General features: G+C 37.1%; 1 protein-coding gene across 2 annotated transcripts in view; it reads left to right on the top strand.

Annotated features, from left to right (window-relative positions):
• The window catches only part of USH2A (usherin), a 546480-nt gene that overhangs the window by 386309 nt on the left and 142134 nt on the right, over nucleotides 1-18037 (top strand). For both annotated transcript variants that reach the window (XM_060754270.2, XM_060754269.2), the window contains exons 48-49: nucleotides 957-1155; nucleotides 14311-14473. In XM_060754270.2, the coding sequence (XP_060610253.2) occupies nucleotides 957-1155; nucleotides 14311-14473 (362 nt within the window). The remainder of the gene's footprint in view (nucleotides 1-956; nucleotides 1156-14310; nucleotides 14474-18037) is intronic.

The following is an 18037-nucleotide window of genomic DNA, read 5'->3' as shown; positions in this document are numbered from 1 at the left end:
TCTCAATAATAATAATAATAATAATAATAATTTATTTAATTGACTAGTCATATGACCATTTCAAAATACAACACAAATAAATATTTGAAAATATCTACCATAGGTATCAGGTTTCAGACAGAAACTAAACTCACAGAAAGGTTAATGATGAACAGATGGGTAGTATAGTGACTGAATATTTGGCACCATGGCCCCATATCTCAGCTCCTACAAGAGCTTAACTTTTCAGCTCCATATATCAACTCCTACAAGGGCTAAATAAAGTTGAAAATTTGGACAATAAATATAATATTATCCTTGTAGCTGCAGAATCAATATACTCAATTTCACTTATCTACAGTTTCACTTATTTACTTTGGACTTGTTTAAAGGCTTATCCTCTTCTTAATACTTCTGCCATTTGTCCTATTAAAAATAATGTTTGCTGTTATCCACGGTTTCACATATCCATGTGAAATCTGGGAACATGCCCCCTGTGGGTATGGGGATGGAAGTGTTTTCCAAACAGACACTAGAATTTAAGTAAACCTAAATATTTGAGTAATATAACAACCCTAATTCTACCTCTATATTTTGAATACACTAAATTAATAATTTAAAATATTTATTCTCAAGAAATAGCTGAGACTTCCAAGAATTTATTTCCAATAAAAATATTGTAGTGAAACTCAGTTCTTTACTTTGGCTAAAGCACACAGCTTTTTCCGTGATACGTTAGGGTCTATTACACATCAGAGCTTCAAATCTATCCTTCTGCCAAAAGGATGAATCATAATTTAAGTGTTCCATAATTATCTTTCCCAAGAAGAAGTGTTTTTTATCCTGGCACGTTCAGAGCTCCTTTCTATTGCAGCAAAGTTAAAAGGACACCTGTGCAGTTCTGAGTTTTAGAGAGAGATGAATGAAAGCACAGGTTTTATGAGTGATATTACTCAACAATGTTTTTGTTGCTCTAGGGCACTACAAATTAACTGGGCATCACCAGGACAACCAAATGGCATTATTTTAAGATATGATCTCTTGCGTAAGGCTCATCTTCAGTGCACTCTGGCACATCAACTATCAAGGCAACAAAGTGGAGGAATGTGTCTATCCTTGGAGTGTGATATTAATGAAAATATGTGTGGAGGACAATGCTACAACCCCCAGTTCAAGGTAAAATGGGGTTTGTGATTTCAACTTGGGACTGGGCTAGGGGAAGACCCATGTAAGATCCATGATTATACACTAGGCCTGTTTCTGTTGCTCTTGTTCCCTGAGCCAGGGTAATGTCATTGATGTTCAGGAACAAGGTAAGTTTAGATGGAGCTGGAGTTAACCTGTACCCACTATAATGTAACATAATCTTGGGTTGTTGTAGGTTTTTCCGGGCTATATGGCCATGTTCTGGAGGCAATGTTTCTCCTGACGTTTCGCCTGCATCTATGGCAAGCATCCTCAGAGGTAATGACCTCATTACCTCTGAGGATGCTTGCCATAGATGCAGGCGAAACGTCAGGAGAAAAATTGCCTCCAGAACATGGCCATATAGCCCGGAAAAACCTACAACAACCCATGGATTCCGGCCATGAAAGCCTTCGACAATACATTTAACATAATCTTGCTTATTAGTTGCTTTTGTTAGTAATGACAACTGAACATATTAATACTCTTCTGACTGCTTATATTCATTTACAATACTATTTTACTGAAATGGAACAAAAATCTAAATTTTTCCTTCCCATCCACAAAAATGTTTCACTCCTTCCCCAAATACTAATCTTTTCTCTCTTGTTATTCTTTTGCATTAAACCTGTGAAATGTGTGTTCCTGTGAAAGCCTAATAGTGTTCACTATAGACTGCTTACACTCCTAGACATAACACTACTAGCATTACTAAAGGGTCCTGAATTAGGCTTTTGGGGAAACTGTGCATGCCCAATGTAACTTCAGTTTTGTTATTGAATAATCTCATATGCTAGGGAGTTGGTTCTCAGCCTTTGAACCACACAAAATTTTGGTGTTCTGCTCTCAAAATCCTTGCTTAATGTCCAAGCTAGTAGGGGCTTTGAGGAGCTGAAGTACAAAGCACCCAAAGGACAAGGTTTGAGAACTGTTAACTAAAAAAAAAGTCTACTGGAGTGAAGAGAATGACAACACAACTTATTGGATTTTGGCAGAAGCACCTGGTGGGAAATGAAGCTTCAAAGGTGTAGAAATGACAGTGTTTACATCCTAATACTGTTAACATATAATGTAAAATTAACAATTACAACTTAGTTTCTGAATGCTAAAATAACCAAATATCATGGAATGAATGTGTTTTACTGGCCCTGGGAAAGAAGCTAACATAGATATAGGGTCTTGCATGCAAGTATCTTTTTCCATTTAGCAACACACTTCCATATTATTAGACTGTCAGGACAAAAGCTTTAATCTCCAGTCTTTACCTGATCAGAGATAAGAATTAAGACGTGAAAATGGACAAGTTATGTTTCTGAAGTAGATTTTAAAATCTTGCTAAAAGAGTGTTAATACTTTCATCAGAGATGGTGAGTTAAATACAATGAATACCCATGTCACTCTAGCTGCTCTAAATGTAGACAAGTATAACACTTATCTTTATTTAAGAATTTGTGGAGAAAACATGTTTATTTTCATATTCTCTTTTTGAGCATGCTATACTGATGATTTCCAAGAAAGTCACAATTGATATTTAAATACACAGGTGAAATTCTGGTTTACAGTAAAAGAGCCAACTTCTTGAATGCTGAATGCAATGCAAAGCCAAAGCTGTGTCAGCTGCTGTAATTTATATTTTGATGTGAATCACTCAGATAACTCACTTTCCTAATTGCTGTCTTGTCTGACAGTGAACCTTATGAATACACACTGTCATTACATGTGTGATGATGCTGTTGACAAATAGGGACATCATTTCATTACATTAAATCTTACCTTCAAACTAAGAGTTTTCTAGCTCATTTGTCAATAAACAAACAGTGTGCAGACTCCTACGCTCTGACTACAATATTGATCCAGTTCCTAAACTGCAACTAATATGACCATTAATCTGCAAATGACCATAATTTTAAAATATTTCTGACAAATCATGATGGGGATGCGTTCATAGTTGCTCATCATTGTCATGTAAACAGCCACCCCTTGTAGCTGAACCTAAATGGATTTGCTGTAAAGCAGCATCAAATCATTCAATCAAGCAAGTTTCCAAAAAGGCATCTAATCATCCCAATAAACTAATATTTGCCATGAAGATTATGATAAACGATAAGGCTAAAAGGCATTAGAGGAAGCTCTATAAATACTTCCTCATAGTTGTTATAGGCATTTTTTCAAATACATATAGGGAGCGCAGTACTGTTGGAAATTGTCATGTGTGCAGAAGCATCCAGATACTATGAAATAACTGTATTTTGCTGTCCCTTTGGGAAGGAGGTGGGAGCTCAGAGATACCTCATGCTTGTATATTTTTCCATATTAAAAAAAAACCTATCATATTAGACTGCTTCCTGTCAGGGAAAAATTCTTATCTCTATTCAATAACTGATCAGAGATAAGAGCTGAACAGTGAAAAAGGTCCACTTTCTCAGAAAACAATCTCATATTACAGCTGTTTAGAGATAGAAACTTTTGCCTTTGGGAGAAAAAAATAGGCGGTTAAGTAATTCAGTCCCACTTATTTATTAGTGCCATATATCTCAGGCTCTTTCTGAGAAATCCTGTATATTGCTTTCTCCTTGAGTTGATGTACAGAACCTTTCCTTTCAATTTCTTTCTGAATAAGGTGATCACACTTAACTACTGAGAAAACATTTTGGGGATAGGTGTTCATAATACTATATATGAAAGTTTTACTTAGTTCTTAATATAAACACACCCTTCCTTATTTCTGAAAAACATAAATGCTACTATGGTACTCCACTTAGTCCATATCCACTTCACTGTTGGCTCCACCTACAGATCAATATAAGCCTCAATATATTTCCATAATTGGAATTTGGTCGTTGGAACAAAAAAAAAATTCTTACTCCTAATGTCAAAAATCAGGCTGCGGTACTGTGACATTTTAAGTTCTGATAATTTATGGAGTATCGCAGAAAAAGGCAAGAAACTGTAGAAGCACAGCAGCATAATAAATCCAGCAACAAAAATTAGCATAAACAAGACATGTATGTATTGTCAAAGGCTTTAATGGCTGGAATCACTGGGTTGTTGTAGGTTAAGCTATATGGCCATGTTCTAGAAGCATTCTCTCCTGACATTTTGCCAGCATCTACCATTTATTTGTCATGAACAACAATATTCTCAAATTGAAGAGACTTATAAGAGGGAGTAAGAATGTTACAATGAGACATATGTGTGTAAGGAAGGTATAATACAAATATATTCATTAAGAAAATACACTCTCCTTACATTGCTTCTCTCTAATTTTGTCTGACCCATAGTCTGTTTCCACTTCAATCCCAGCTCTCAGCATTGTGGTACTTGAGGTCCACTGGAAATTTGTGAGTGGTGTTCATTTCAAAGTACTTTATTAAATCCTGAATACTCTTTTTTTCCAATTGTCTTGCCTTCATCATTAAAACATTCCATCATAATGCCAAAGAAGGCAATTGCGTATCAGTTTTACATCCTACCGTTAAGAATTTGTACATTAATTATCATTTAATTTTATTTTGGCACAGTCCAATAACATAATTCTTCTTTGTGCATTATTTATTTTATTTTAATTTTTGCCCTTTTCTCCACAAAATGGAACATAAGGAGGCTTACAAGATAAAGTAAAACAGGACAGCTAAAGCAATAGAAAGCAAAAAAAAAGAAAGATTCATAGCATTGAAGCAGTTCTTTTAAAACAGTTCTTTTAAATAGTGTGTGTGTGTGTGTGTGTGTGTGTGTATACACACACACACACAAATATAGTAAGGGGGATTAACACCTCCCTTGGGATGTAATTATAAAGCCTTAGGGCAACCTCCAAGAAGACTTTCTCCTATGTCCTCACTAACAAAATCAGGGAGGAGAGCAGAATGGTGAGAAAGATTTCCTCTGAGAGATATTTCTAGTGCTCTTAAGTAAAAGAGTAAAAGGAAGTGTGTTACCTTAAAAATTGCATATACAATACAATCTTCCATGTGTACAGGAAATACGTTCCTGGATTGGACATCTCTCTAGCATTTTTAGGTCCTCGGGTATAACATTCTGGTCAACAATCATGCTGGAAGGCCCAGAAAACACCTAGAGAGATTTTTTTCAGACATGGACACGTGAAATGGCAGGTATTAGTACCACAGGTTGAGGGGTTGTCCTGTACAAGCATATCATCAAGCAGCTAATTAATTAATTACAACTCATAAGGCTATGCCTCTTTCTATCACTTTATTTAGTATTTCTTTGCCTTCAGTGAATTACAGTATGGGATTCATTTTAATTAAATAAATAAACTGTCCCAAACCTCATACTGTAATGCTGTCAAGGCAAAGAGGTACAAAACAAAGTGATAGAAAGAAATACAATCTTAAATGTTGATAAGGTGCTTTAAGGACAATATTTATCAGTGAAAGTCACCAAAAGAAACCAATTAATATTCTGAATGATAAACATCTTATATGACATCCTCTCTAAAGGGTCAGTCAAAAATGTAAAAGTCACCTTCTGTTTTCACTAAGATAAAGCTTTCAGATCCTGGCTTCATAAAATACCAACGATTGTCACTTAATGTAACCCAGAACTTTATACAGTGAAACAACTTTGAAAAGTAGATATGACCAACTCTAGTGGGCATCTTCAAAATTGAACCAAGCAAAACACGTGAGATAATATAAGGTTGTAGCAGTACAGAAGCTGATAATACTGGATTGTTTTCTTTGTTTTCTTGTATGAATTTTAGTGCGTAGTTTTAACATTTAAATAAATTATGCTGGAAACTGATGTTCTTCAATTATATGCTGAGGTAATGGAAGATAGCAACATCCACTGGCTCACTACTTTAGTTCAACTCCAAATAAAACCTTACTGTTCCTGGAGAACAAATGAAGTGCCACAGAGCTAAAAGCAGGGATAGAAAGAATGTTCAATAGTATTTGAAAAATAGCGAAAACATATAGGGTCAAGAAACACTGATGGAAAGAATCCCAGATTATTGAGAAGCTTCACAGTTTAGGATTTATTCTGTACAAAATGCACATATGTTTGTTTTGAACAGATTTTCTGCACAGAAAACAGTATATTTTAAATGGAAATATTATAATGCAGAAATTTGTCTGCCCTGAAAAAAACAGTAATTGGGGATTTCATCTGCCTAAAATTTACTCATGTTTGATTGGCATAATGAACAGCATTTTCTGCACAGAAAAAAAAAATATTTCTATACTGCAATTAAAATTTCTCACTTGAAATATTATTTTCTATGCAGAAAATTATGTTTCATTTTTGGGAATTAAAGCATAAACAACCAGCAAATAAAAATAATAGGATGATTGTTCAAAAAGATGAGAACCACATACCTGGCACTTCTCATTTTTAAAAGACAATGCAATTTGGCAGCAGCTGTTGTAAGGAAGGCTGAGCAAAGGAAAATAAACGCTTTTGAACTGTGGTGTTGGAGGGAAATTCTGAGTGTGCCTTGGAAATTCTGAGTGTGCCTCTTTCCTACTTTGGTGGCAAGGTTGGGTTTCCCATTCTTCAAGAGTTGGTGTGCTGTGTGTAAAAGAAACACACAGGGATGAACAACAGCAATGACCAAAAGTTCGAGGAATGGTCTTAATAGCGGAAAGGCCACATGTGCAGTATGGAAGCGCTGTCTTTGTAAAACCAGGCCTCCAAGTCAGCAGTTCCCACAACACTGAAGAAAACAATATCGAGGTTATAACAGTAGAGCTTAATAACATCACAATCACCTCTGTGTACAAGCCCCAAAATGAAGAGTTTTGTTTCTCCTCCCCCGAGAACTTTGATAGGCACCAAAGGGCGGTAGTAATTGGTGACTTTAACAGCCATAGCCATGTATGGGGATATGCTCAAGAGGATCAAAATGTTGATGATCTTGGTAAAATAATAAGTGGGGGAAAGCTGTGTTTTACATTACATGACTTAGAAAAGCACATATATGGCACAATGCCCAATTACGCCATCCAGATTTTCTATTCCAAAATTTTGAAAAAGGATGAGATAATACTGACCTAATAAGAACTCTGGCTGCTGCTACACCTAAATATAAGAGGATGAGATAATGATTATCATTACAAATCTCACTACATTGCCTTTTTTTGGAATATGACATAATCCTGACATTATTTGAATGCATTCTGTTTTATGGGCTGATAATGTATGTCCTCTGGGCTCCATACCAGTGCAAATAGTTAACTCTCTTAAACTGTTGCCAAAAATGCTCTTTTGCAATTTACAGCATGTTGCAGAGGATGTTAGGGATCTACATAACAGAAGAGGCAAGCATACAGATGGATCCTTGATACCTTAATAAGCTTCAGGATTTTGTAACCCAGGAAGAAGATGTAAAATTTGAAAAGGTAGCTATGAAGTGTAAAGATCCAGTAAGCCTCCTCTTTCTGCAGGGGATATTTTTCCAGCCAGACTGCATTCACCCAATTTTATAGATAGGACCAACATGCCCCTAAATTACCTTATTACCAATCCCAGCATACAATAGAGTTGTGTTGGTGGAGCTAGAGATTTCTAAAGAAGTATACTCATTAGGAATTTTCTAGGTCCAATACTATTCTATAGCAATTTTGTGGGAAGCATACCACAAAATTATTTGGAGAACTTAGCAAATTTCTAGAGAAACCATTTTTCCACAGGTGCCTGTAAGGGAAACAGTAGGTATAGATTCTGCAGTTATTGGAGTCTTACAGTACTGTACATCAGTTGGTACCAAAGACAGAATGATCTACCCAGTGTTATTTCTATGGGTATGAAAGTTAGTGAAGAAACCTAGCAGGAAGAAAGCAACATACTGTATATACTCACATGTAAGTCGACCTCATGTTTACATCAAAAACATAGAATAAAATGTGAATTTTGTTGAGGACCATTTCATGGAGATGGGAAACTATCAATGTCACCTCAGGTGTCAGCTGCCCCTGGCCACTGCTACAATTTTCCCACCCAGGCATTCAGAAATGCCAGAAGTGGCAGATAGAGTAGAGAGGTTTGGTGATTCTTTTAGGTTCTCCTAGGAAGGACCTCATCACATTGCTCAAAATAACCATCGAATGATGCTTAAGAGCTTTTTTTTTTGGGGGGGGGGGGGGAGGGTGGAACTCCATGGCAGCCATCAGATGATGTCAACTGTGGCTCTGTCTCCAACTGGGGTAGTAGTGCCAGTAGACACTTTTCCTGCAATGCTCTTCCCTATTTGAGTGATGATTCCCCTATATGATGGGGAGGCATCACTGTGCCGGACAGCGTCCAGGGCTATGGAATCACCCCTTGTGCCTGTCATTTTGCCAAGTCTACTGGCAAAATGGCATGGGAGAGGGCTTTCCCATGTTATAAGACAGTAAGCCCTTGCTTTTCATGATTCTACAAAGGGAAGGGGATGATTCCTTTTCTAATAAGAGTTACTGCACAGTACTCATGCATGAAATGACCCAAGTTTTTTGGTTTGATCTTTTGACGTTTTTGGACTTATATATAAGTATAGATAGGAGTTCCTGGTGGCACAATGGGTTAAACCACTGAACTTGTTTACCAAAAGGTCACAGGTTCAAATCCTGAGAGCAGGGTGAGCTCCTGCTGTCAGCCCCAAGGGCTCTTGATTGTCTCTCATTCATAGTGTTGCCATAAATTGAAATAGACTTGATCACGAATCATACCTTGGAAAGTTCTCCATTAGATACATATAATTTTAACAAAACCATATCCCCCTATGAACCATTGCAGAGATTAAGATCCTTCAAGGAGGCCTTGCGCTCTGTCCTGCCATTGTCACAGGTGCAACTGGTGGGGACAAGAAAGAGGGCCTTCTGGGTGATTGTCCCCTGGCTATGGAATTCCCTTCCTGATGAGATCAAATCAGCCCCCTGCCTCCCATTGTTTTGAAGGATGGTGAAAACTTGGCTGTGGGACCAAGCTTTCAGGACAGTGCAATAAACCGGCGATACTTTACCAGGCCAATTAGATTAGACACAGATGATCAAGACAGTTTTAAACAGTGTATTTTAATATTGAGACAAATGTTTTTAATGTTTATGTATGCATATAATGAATTCTTGTCCTGGCATTGAATGTTTGCCGTATATATACTGTGCTCTGCCCTGAGTCTCCTTCAGGGTGAGAAGGGCAGAATATAAATGTTTTAAATAAATAAATAAATAAATAAATAAAATTATTCTCAGAGTATTTTATTGGGATGTAGGTTATACCCTAGTAAAATGAAAAATGAAAATACTTAGCTCTCTTTCATTGTCAAGTATATCCAGTGACAATTAGATATTTGAAGCACTTTAGCTGGAAAAATGCTTCCCAAGGTATATGATGTAGAGGACAACAAGATTTTTCTTCTCTATGTCCCAAAATAGGAACAAATGACTATTTTATGTGAATTTATTTGGTGTGTAGGTTGTTCTTCAGTCTCACCTGTTGGTTTTAAAATAGTGGTTTTGTAACATCCCCCCACCCTTGGTTACTGTTATTCTTTGATAAAGGATCACGGGAACATGTGAATTATTTTCTTTTGTTGACTGATTCCATTAAAAGGTTGGCTTCATAATCTTAGTTAATTTTTATAATTATCTTTATCTACTGCTCAGTTTGATTGTTATCCTCTCACCTGTTTAATAATGTTAGAAATTAACAAAATAGTTGGTATCTTTAAAATTATTCAATAGTAGTTAAAATGAGTTATATGTGCAACTAGCAAAGCAAAACAAAAACTTCACCTGTCATTTGACGTAAAACACCAACTAGCCATTGATAACATTTGCAATATTCAGGAGTATTTAGTGATACCATGCCCCATAATGGCTTTGTAGTTGAGAAAAATACAAAGTTTAGTACCCATGGAGAATCTTACTGCATCCCTCTGGATGATAATCGATCTTGTACTAAAAGGTCCCCAAGCATTCATGAGCAGCTTTTGGTGGTTTATTGAGAACAGCAGTACAAATATGAGATCAGCCAAAAGCATGTACTTTTCATAGAAAGAGCAGAAGTGCTCTCTGTTTAGGTGATACTCTTTTTACATGGGTTTTCCTTTTTTTCTTCTCTTTTATATTCTCACAATATTATAATGTATTTATTTATTGTTCAGAAAATAACACCCTATCTTTCTGGATATACTTGACAATGAAAGAGAGCTAAGTATTTTCATTTTTCATTTTACTAGGGTTGGCATTTAAGATAAGTTTGGTGCTAGAGTAAGGTAATTCGGGAGACAGGTGTCTGTATTTCCTAATATTATCTGACACTAAAAAGCATGTGAGAGACTGCAGCTACTTGACCTTAAATGCTGCACCAACCCCTCCAACCTTCTGTCAGCTTTTCACTCTTTGGGGAGATTGAGAGAGTGGAGGCCTGCTTTCAGCACTCCTGTTATTACTACCTATGTCCTTTTCTGCTAAACTGTTCATGAAATAGTTGAGGTGCAGAGCATATACTGAAAAAAATAGAACTTTTCTACAGCACCACAAGGTAGCCTCATAGCAGTTTGCTTAGGTTGGCTATGTGTTTTGATTTTTCACATTTTCATATATATTTCACATTGCTCAATTATTCTTTGATAACAATTTAGAAAGAAATTATTTAAGAAGTACGTAATCAGTATAGAAAGCAGTGTTGGACAATATTGCCTATATAAATTAGGAACTTTATTCTTCATTAATTCTCTTTTTAAAGGTAACAAGTAATTGCTGCAGTTTTCTTTCCAACTGCACAGTTTTCAAAAATCATTCACACCATGCCATGCACTATTTGCCTGTTTTTTTTTTAAAAAAAACCAAACAAACCAGAAAGCACTTTTTAAAAAGTAGGAAATAGCATTTTCTGATCAGAAAATAATATTTCTTTTCAAAATGTTGTATATATGAAGCTGTTTTCTACACAAAGTAAATTATGTACAAAATAAAAAACTGTAAAGGTAATAATAATAATAATAATAAATAATAAACTTTATTTATACCCCGCCACCATGTCCCCAATGGGGACTCGGGCAGCTAACATGAGGCCGAGCCCAGGAATAATACAACAAAATTAAACACAACAAAATACATAATACAACAAAATAAAATAGACAATGGAAGTTAACATCAGTCTAGGAATCTCCTTTACAACATTCCCCAATACACTTTGAGCATTTTTCATATATTTTCAAATAGTGTTTCCAGTCCTAGTGTAAATGAGCATGGGAGACAGAGTTAGGGTTATTTAGCAATGGGAGTGATTGTGGCTCATCCCTAAGGTATCTTCACTAAGATATCTTTTAAATACATCTGCTTCACTAGCTAATGTCTTTTTCATATAGCCATAATAATGATTTCTTGTAAAATAAGATTATTGAAAGCCCTGAGATGGCATTTTACAATTATTCAGCTCACTATTCAGTATATGATATTTTCACACTATGCTAGTTTGCTTGCAAAGGTCCAAGCATACAAATAATCATTTGATTATTCCAGTGTATAGTTCATCCCAATAATACTCAGAAGAAAGTGTGCCATTAAAAGACTTATTCAAAAATCATTTCCATGCAAATTTTACTTTAAAAGAATAAATATATAAATTGTACTGACTGGAGATCATCTTGTTTGAAGACTCATGGTCATAAATAAGTGATCATACGCTACAAAGGAAAATTCCATTTGTGTTAATATGAAGAAGCAGTGTGGGTGCGCATATTAGGAAACTAGCCTTTGTTTAGGTATAGGTTTTCAGATCACATGTCTCATTTCTGAAGTACACAAATATTGTTACTTTCACACCATACAAATTCAGATTATGATTTCATTTTAATTTCCGCATCTGCATTCCATGGTTTCCAGGGATTTGTAGGTAAGGGAGAAGCATTTAGAATTCTTAGCTAGAGGCAGGCCCGTAGTCAGGATTTCGTTTCGGGGGGGGGGGGGGCTAAATTTTTTCGGGGGGGGTTGGGGGGGCTGAGTTTCGGGGGGGGCTGAGTCTGAGTGAAAGAGGGTCTAGCCTAGCAAACCTTTTGTATCATTACCCCAATACTCCCAGGCATATGGGATATATTGAGTATGGTGATCAGATCATGATATGAATAAACATAACAGTTTAAATAATGCACCAGTAAGGCCTTTTCACGAACCACCATGAGAATTTTTGGTGGTTCGTGAAAAGGCCTTACTCGTGAAAAGCCGCCCCCCCCCCCCCCGGCTACATTTCTGGCTAGAGGTTTCCTCTACACCCTAGGGTTCTATAGTATCTTGCTATGACCGTAAAAGTTGAATCATAATACTACAACTGTGTGGCATGAAAGTGTTTTTATAAGTTAGTTGTTAGGTTAACAAAGTCTGGGATTAGCAAATTACATTAGCAGTTAGTCCATAATTACTGTATTTCATCATGTAATAGTTACATTTTATGCCCTTTTTTGCCAAAAAGGGGGTGTGGCTATTACATAATGAAAAAAAATCATATTGCTGGCACAAGATCTGTGACTGGTGTAGCCAGGGGAAGGAGACAAACCTTTGTGCTGTAAACAGTCTAGCTAATGCAGGAAAGAACCCAAACTTCCCTCTCCATATACCTTGTTGTACTGTACAAACAACAGCTTTGCCCATGCACTCCCTTCCCTTTCCGTTACAGCATTTCTCTCAGCTGAGTCTGAAAGAACTGAGTTGAAGAGGCTCCTTCTTTGGAAGCTTTTAAGCAGAGGCTGGATGACCATTTGATAGGGGTGATTTGAATGCAATATTCCTGCTTCTTGGCAGGGGGTTGGACTGGATGGCCCATGAGGTCTCTTCCAACTCTTTGATTCTATGAAGAGAGTGACAAGATCTGCTATGTTCTACTCAGTGCTTACAGACTCAGTGGAGTGAAGTACCTTAGCTGGAAGGGAGGTGGGTGTGCATGTGGTTGAAGTTGTTTGTATAGTGCAGCAAGGTACATGGAAATGGAAGCCTGGAGTTTTCCTAGTACTAGCTAGTCTGTTTACAGTGGAGAAGCTATCTTCCTCCACTGGCTACACTGTATGCGGATGATCCACCATCACTTTATTGGGCAATGAATCAAGGATATGACAATTATGCAAGGAAAGGAAAACTCCCAATTTTGAGTACCCAAAAAGGTTATTTATTTATTTATTTTGTGTCAAAAGCATTGCATAAATTAGTATAAAACTGATAAAAATAGAAGGTGCACAGGCCAAAAACAGGCAACAGCAACGGCATTGTCTTTACCCTCCAACAATTCTTCCTCTGTATATGAGGTAGGTCATAGTGGACAAGCATACGGATGTGGAATTATCTGTTCTGCTCCACAGTCACACAATGTGTGGGATTCTTTTAGGTAGTGCCAGTTTGCCAGTTTGTCTCTTGATCTGCCCACTCGACTTCTGAGTCTGTTCAGAAACTTCCAAGTTGCCCATTCTTGGTTTGCCCCTGGAGGAAGACACTTGTGGGTGGGTGGGGGGGGGGTATCCAGTTGGGATTTCCTGGTTTAGCCACCCAGAGGGATACCCTTGCTGTTTCTGGAGGGATGCCAAAAGGAGTGGTAGTTCTCATAAAGCTTTTCCTTGAATTGAGTCTACTGGGAGGAGGCTGGTAGCCATGTAGTGGATGGCTTTCAGTGTTCAACCTTATTTCTCTCACATTTAGCAGCAACTTCCTGTCGGACATCGGGGGGAGGGGGCAATGCCAACTAGCTTGTAGAGTTTATCAACAGGTGTAGGTTTAAGACATCCTGTGATTATTTTGCATGTTTTGTTCAATATTATGTTCACCTGTTTTGCATGGATAGACTTATGCCAAACAGGGCAGGCATACTCGGCAGTTGAGTAAGACAAGGCCAGGGTTGATTTTATTTTTTATTTTTTATTTTTTTTAATTAGGGGTTTTTTATACCGATCTTCTCACCTCGAGAGGGACTCAGATTCGGTTCACAACATGTGTCAAATACAATTTTACAACACACAATGCATTATCAAAAAACATTAAAAACATATTTCAATGAACAGTATACAATATACTTGATATTCTTATTAATTAATTACCAAAAAGGGGTGTGTGACCATTACACAATGGTGACTATTATGCAGAGAATTACAATGTCATCTTGGATCATGGCCTTATAATGTCAATGTGTCTAATTCATTTTTTAAAATACTTTTAGGTGTGCTGTAATGGAGCACTGCATAACAACGCAGAGGGTTTCCAGTGCTGTGAGGACAAATACATCCTTATTAACACATCAAATGTATGCTGTGGTGGCCAAAGGAATGAAATGCAACCAGACTATCAGTGCTGTGGTGGCTATTACACAAGGGTATTAGCAGGTAGGATAGTTATTCATTAAAATGTTTGGCAGATGTAAATAACAAACACTTGTTATGCTGGGATGCTGGGCCAAAGGGGCGTGGCTTCATTGTGCAGGGCTTCAACTGTCCTCCTTACCTTCCTTCGGGATGGAGGCATGGGTGCGGGCCAAGCACTATGAGAAACTGGACTTCCTGGGGGAAGGGCAGTTCACTACTGTTTATAAAGCAAAAAAGATTAACAATTGCAAAAACAGCACCACCAACAACAACAATTTGTTACCCACCTGTTCTCAATATTCGAGGCAGGATGCAACATAATTAAAATACATACATAAAAACATAACATCATTAAAATACATATATTAAATAACATAGACCTAAGGTTAAAACATATTAAAATCATGCATGCCAATACAATGTAAATACAATTCCTCATTAAAAATTGACTGAGTAAGACTGCCAGAAGAGATAGGTATTTAGTTCTGTTTTAAATCCTGACAGCTCATTTAGCTATCAAAGCTCTTCCGGCAGGTCATTCTACAGTCTAGGAGTGACCAAAGAAAAGACCACCCCCAGAACTGATAGTTGCCAGTCTAGTTCTGACTGGTTGAAGTAAATGACCCCTTAGAGGACCTTTGTGCACAGGAGAGGTGATCCTGCAGGTAATCTGGAACTAAACCACGTAGGGCTTTAAAAGTAAAAAAACAACACTTTGTACTTTGTCTGGAAACAAATTAGCAATCATTCAATTGATTTTAGTATAAGTGTTATACAGAGGCAGCCCTAGGTAATTTTCAACAGTAAGCAAACAGTATTTTGGTGCCCCCCCCCCCCAACCAATCACTGATATATATATATATTTTTGTCGTGGGAGTTCTGTACAGAATGCTCTTTGTAGGTTAACTATACATCCCAGTAACTACAACTCGCATATGTCAAGGTCTATTTTCCCCCAAGAGTGCCTCAAGAGTGCCCCTGGGCAAAATTAAGTATACTGCAAATGCTTACTTTGCGTAATGGGTTGAGCTGCCCCTGGTGTTATATGGTGTGATATACTCACAGGCATTCAGTACTGGAGATCCGTACCTGCTTTATATTGTTGGAAACCTATGGAAATGCCATCCCAGTCTATCTTATGAAACAGCCACCAGATTGTCTGCCAGCTTCTGATCTAAACACAAGGAAGAAGATTCTTCCAATCCTGCTACCAGTGAGCAAATATACAGAAATCAGAAATGCAACACCTGTTATAAGGCCTTTTTATCATACTATTTTATTTATTTTTGTCCCTTTCTCCCAAAAGAGGGACCCAAGGAAATAATAATAATTATCCTTCTAGATATCCTTTTAGATCATCTTAACTGATAGCAGGAGAACATCTAAAATGGAATGCAGGCCTGTGACTTCAACACCATCACTTTTCTTCTCCTGTATGGTTTTTAACTTCTATGTCTGATGAAGAAGCCAAAATACATCATGTAAGACTAAGACTTACATGATGTATTTTGTGCATTTCAATTGACCAAGTGGTTGTCGTTATTTCAGACTGTGAACATACAACTAAACCAGTAGTGGGAATCACATAGCTCTCTCATGTTTTCCACAATTTTTCCTGTATTAATTGACCCTCCCCGCCCCCACTTGCTCCTGCAATTTGCTAATGAATCTCACTATCAAAACCACAGTGCACATTGCCACACTAAAATGAAAATTACCCTCCCTCTCCCTTTGCCATCTATCTACTCTATCCCTCCCACCCCCATAGCTGCCATCCTCCTGCACCCCAACCAGCACCATTGTCCATCCTTTCCTCCACTGTTGCCATCCTCAGAAAATGAAAGAGAGAAGATGAAGAAAACATATTCTGTTAAGTGGGCCTGAAGGTCAACAAACAGGAAGAAGCTGCTTCTGTTTTATTTTTCTTTATTTTCCTTACTGATTGTTTCTTCCAAAGTAGAAAGTAAAAGAGGGAAAATGAGGGCAGTGGTATTAATAAGAATGATAAGGACAGTGGTGGTGGTTGATGGAGGGAATGGGCAACAGCATCAGGTGCAGCAGCAATGGTGCAGCAGCACTGGGTTCTCTATCTCTATCTTCTAGCAAAGGAACAAAGTGTGCATAGATCAATCAAGCAGAAGAATCTCATTTCCTGTCCTCCTGAAGATACAGCCAATTTCCATATTAAAATGGCATAGCAAAAATGTAAAGATTTTATGTTATATATCTTATTAGATATACTCTGAATCGTTAAGTGCTCTGGAATATGCCATTCGGAAAATGGTAAAGTCTGTTCCACAATATGCAGATATATCTTACATCATTGAACATTTTCTAGTCTAAATTTAAGATTATAACAAAAGAAATCTATTTCTCTCTTGGAGCAACTCTCTAAATATTATTTGTGATTAGGTTTTTGGATATATTTGTAAAGAGAGTACATCTGGCAGCACAAAGAAAGCTTTCCACTAGATGTTTAATGCACACATCTCTGCAGACAACTGTGAGGTCAGGAGCTAAATTGACTGCATTACCCATGGGTTGGCATGCATTCCCTGTGCTCAGATGTACTTTGAATTTCTGCCAAGCTATGCAGCACATCCTAAATTCCAGTGCCTTCAAAAGTCATTCATATATCACAATATTAGAATGCCTCCCATGATGTCATCCAAAAGGGGAAAATGCTATTCCACTGAACTAAAGAGTATTTTACTGGTCTCATTAATCTCAGTGTACTAAAATAAGATGATTTTTGTGACCTGAAGACCTCTCCACTGGTTGCTGTTAACTAGCTTATTGCTGTTTACCTATAGAACCAAGTGCAGTGAAACAAACCACTTTGTCTGAAAAAACAGATTCAGTAACCAGTTGTCAAGCAGAAAATATGTCTATACTGTGTGCCAGCAGGTTTTTGTGTTTTTTAAAAGATTTATTTACTGCTTAATTTCCTTTTCTTGTTTCTTAAGAGAAGTAACAGGAATATTGGTCACTTTTTTCATACCTCTTTTTTATAAATATGCTAATAACTCCAAGTGGAATGTTAATGTGGGTCATTCTTTGATAAGGATAACAATTAACTGGTAAGACTGTATGGTAGTTTTCAGAGAGAAAACATTTTCAAGCTTGGCTTGGAATGGATCCCATTTTGAGAGGTTAATGAGAAGGTTACTGATCCTTTGTGTCTTATGTCTAATGGTCCTTTTTATAAAATAAAAAATAAAATAAAAATCTATATTATTTCCAATTGATGTAACTTACATAGCTTATTGAAGGCTTTCCTCTATTCAGTCATGAAATTGGTTTCTGAGGAGAGCAGAGAAATGTGGCTAAGTATCTAAACAGATTGCATCTTATTCTCCGAAGATTTGTTCTCATCTTTTTGGCTTATTATTGACTTCATTTGATAAAGATATTTATACAGGCCACTCTTGGCATGCATATTTTCAAGATGTTATTTGTCCACATTAAATGATGCAAGAGATGTACTTAAAGTACTTTACTACTAGCCTGAATCATACAACTCAGGGCATTGGTAGTATTGTTATCTTTGAATGGAGAGCAGAAGGTGTAGATATGAATCCCAGA

Source organism: Anolis sagrei, chromosome 1 (genome assembly GCF_037176765.1).
Source record: "Anolis sagrei isolate rAnoSag1 chromosome 1, rAnoSag1.mat, whole genome shotgun sequence".
NCBI classification, from domain to species: Eukaryota; Metazoa; Chordata; class Lepidosauria; order Squamata; family Dactyloidae; genus Anolis; species Anolis sagrei.
This window is presented reverse-complemented; position numbering and strand designations above follow the sequence as displayed.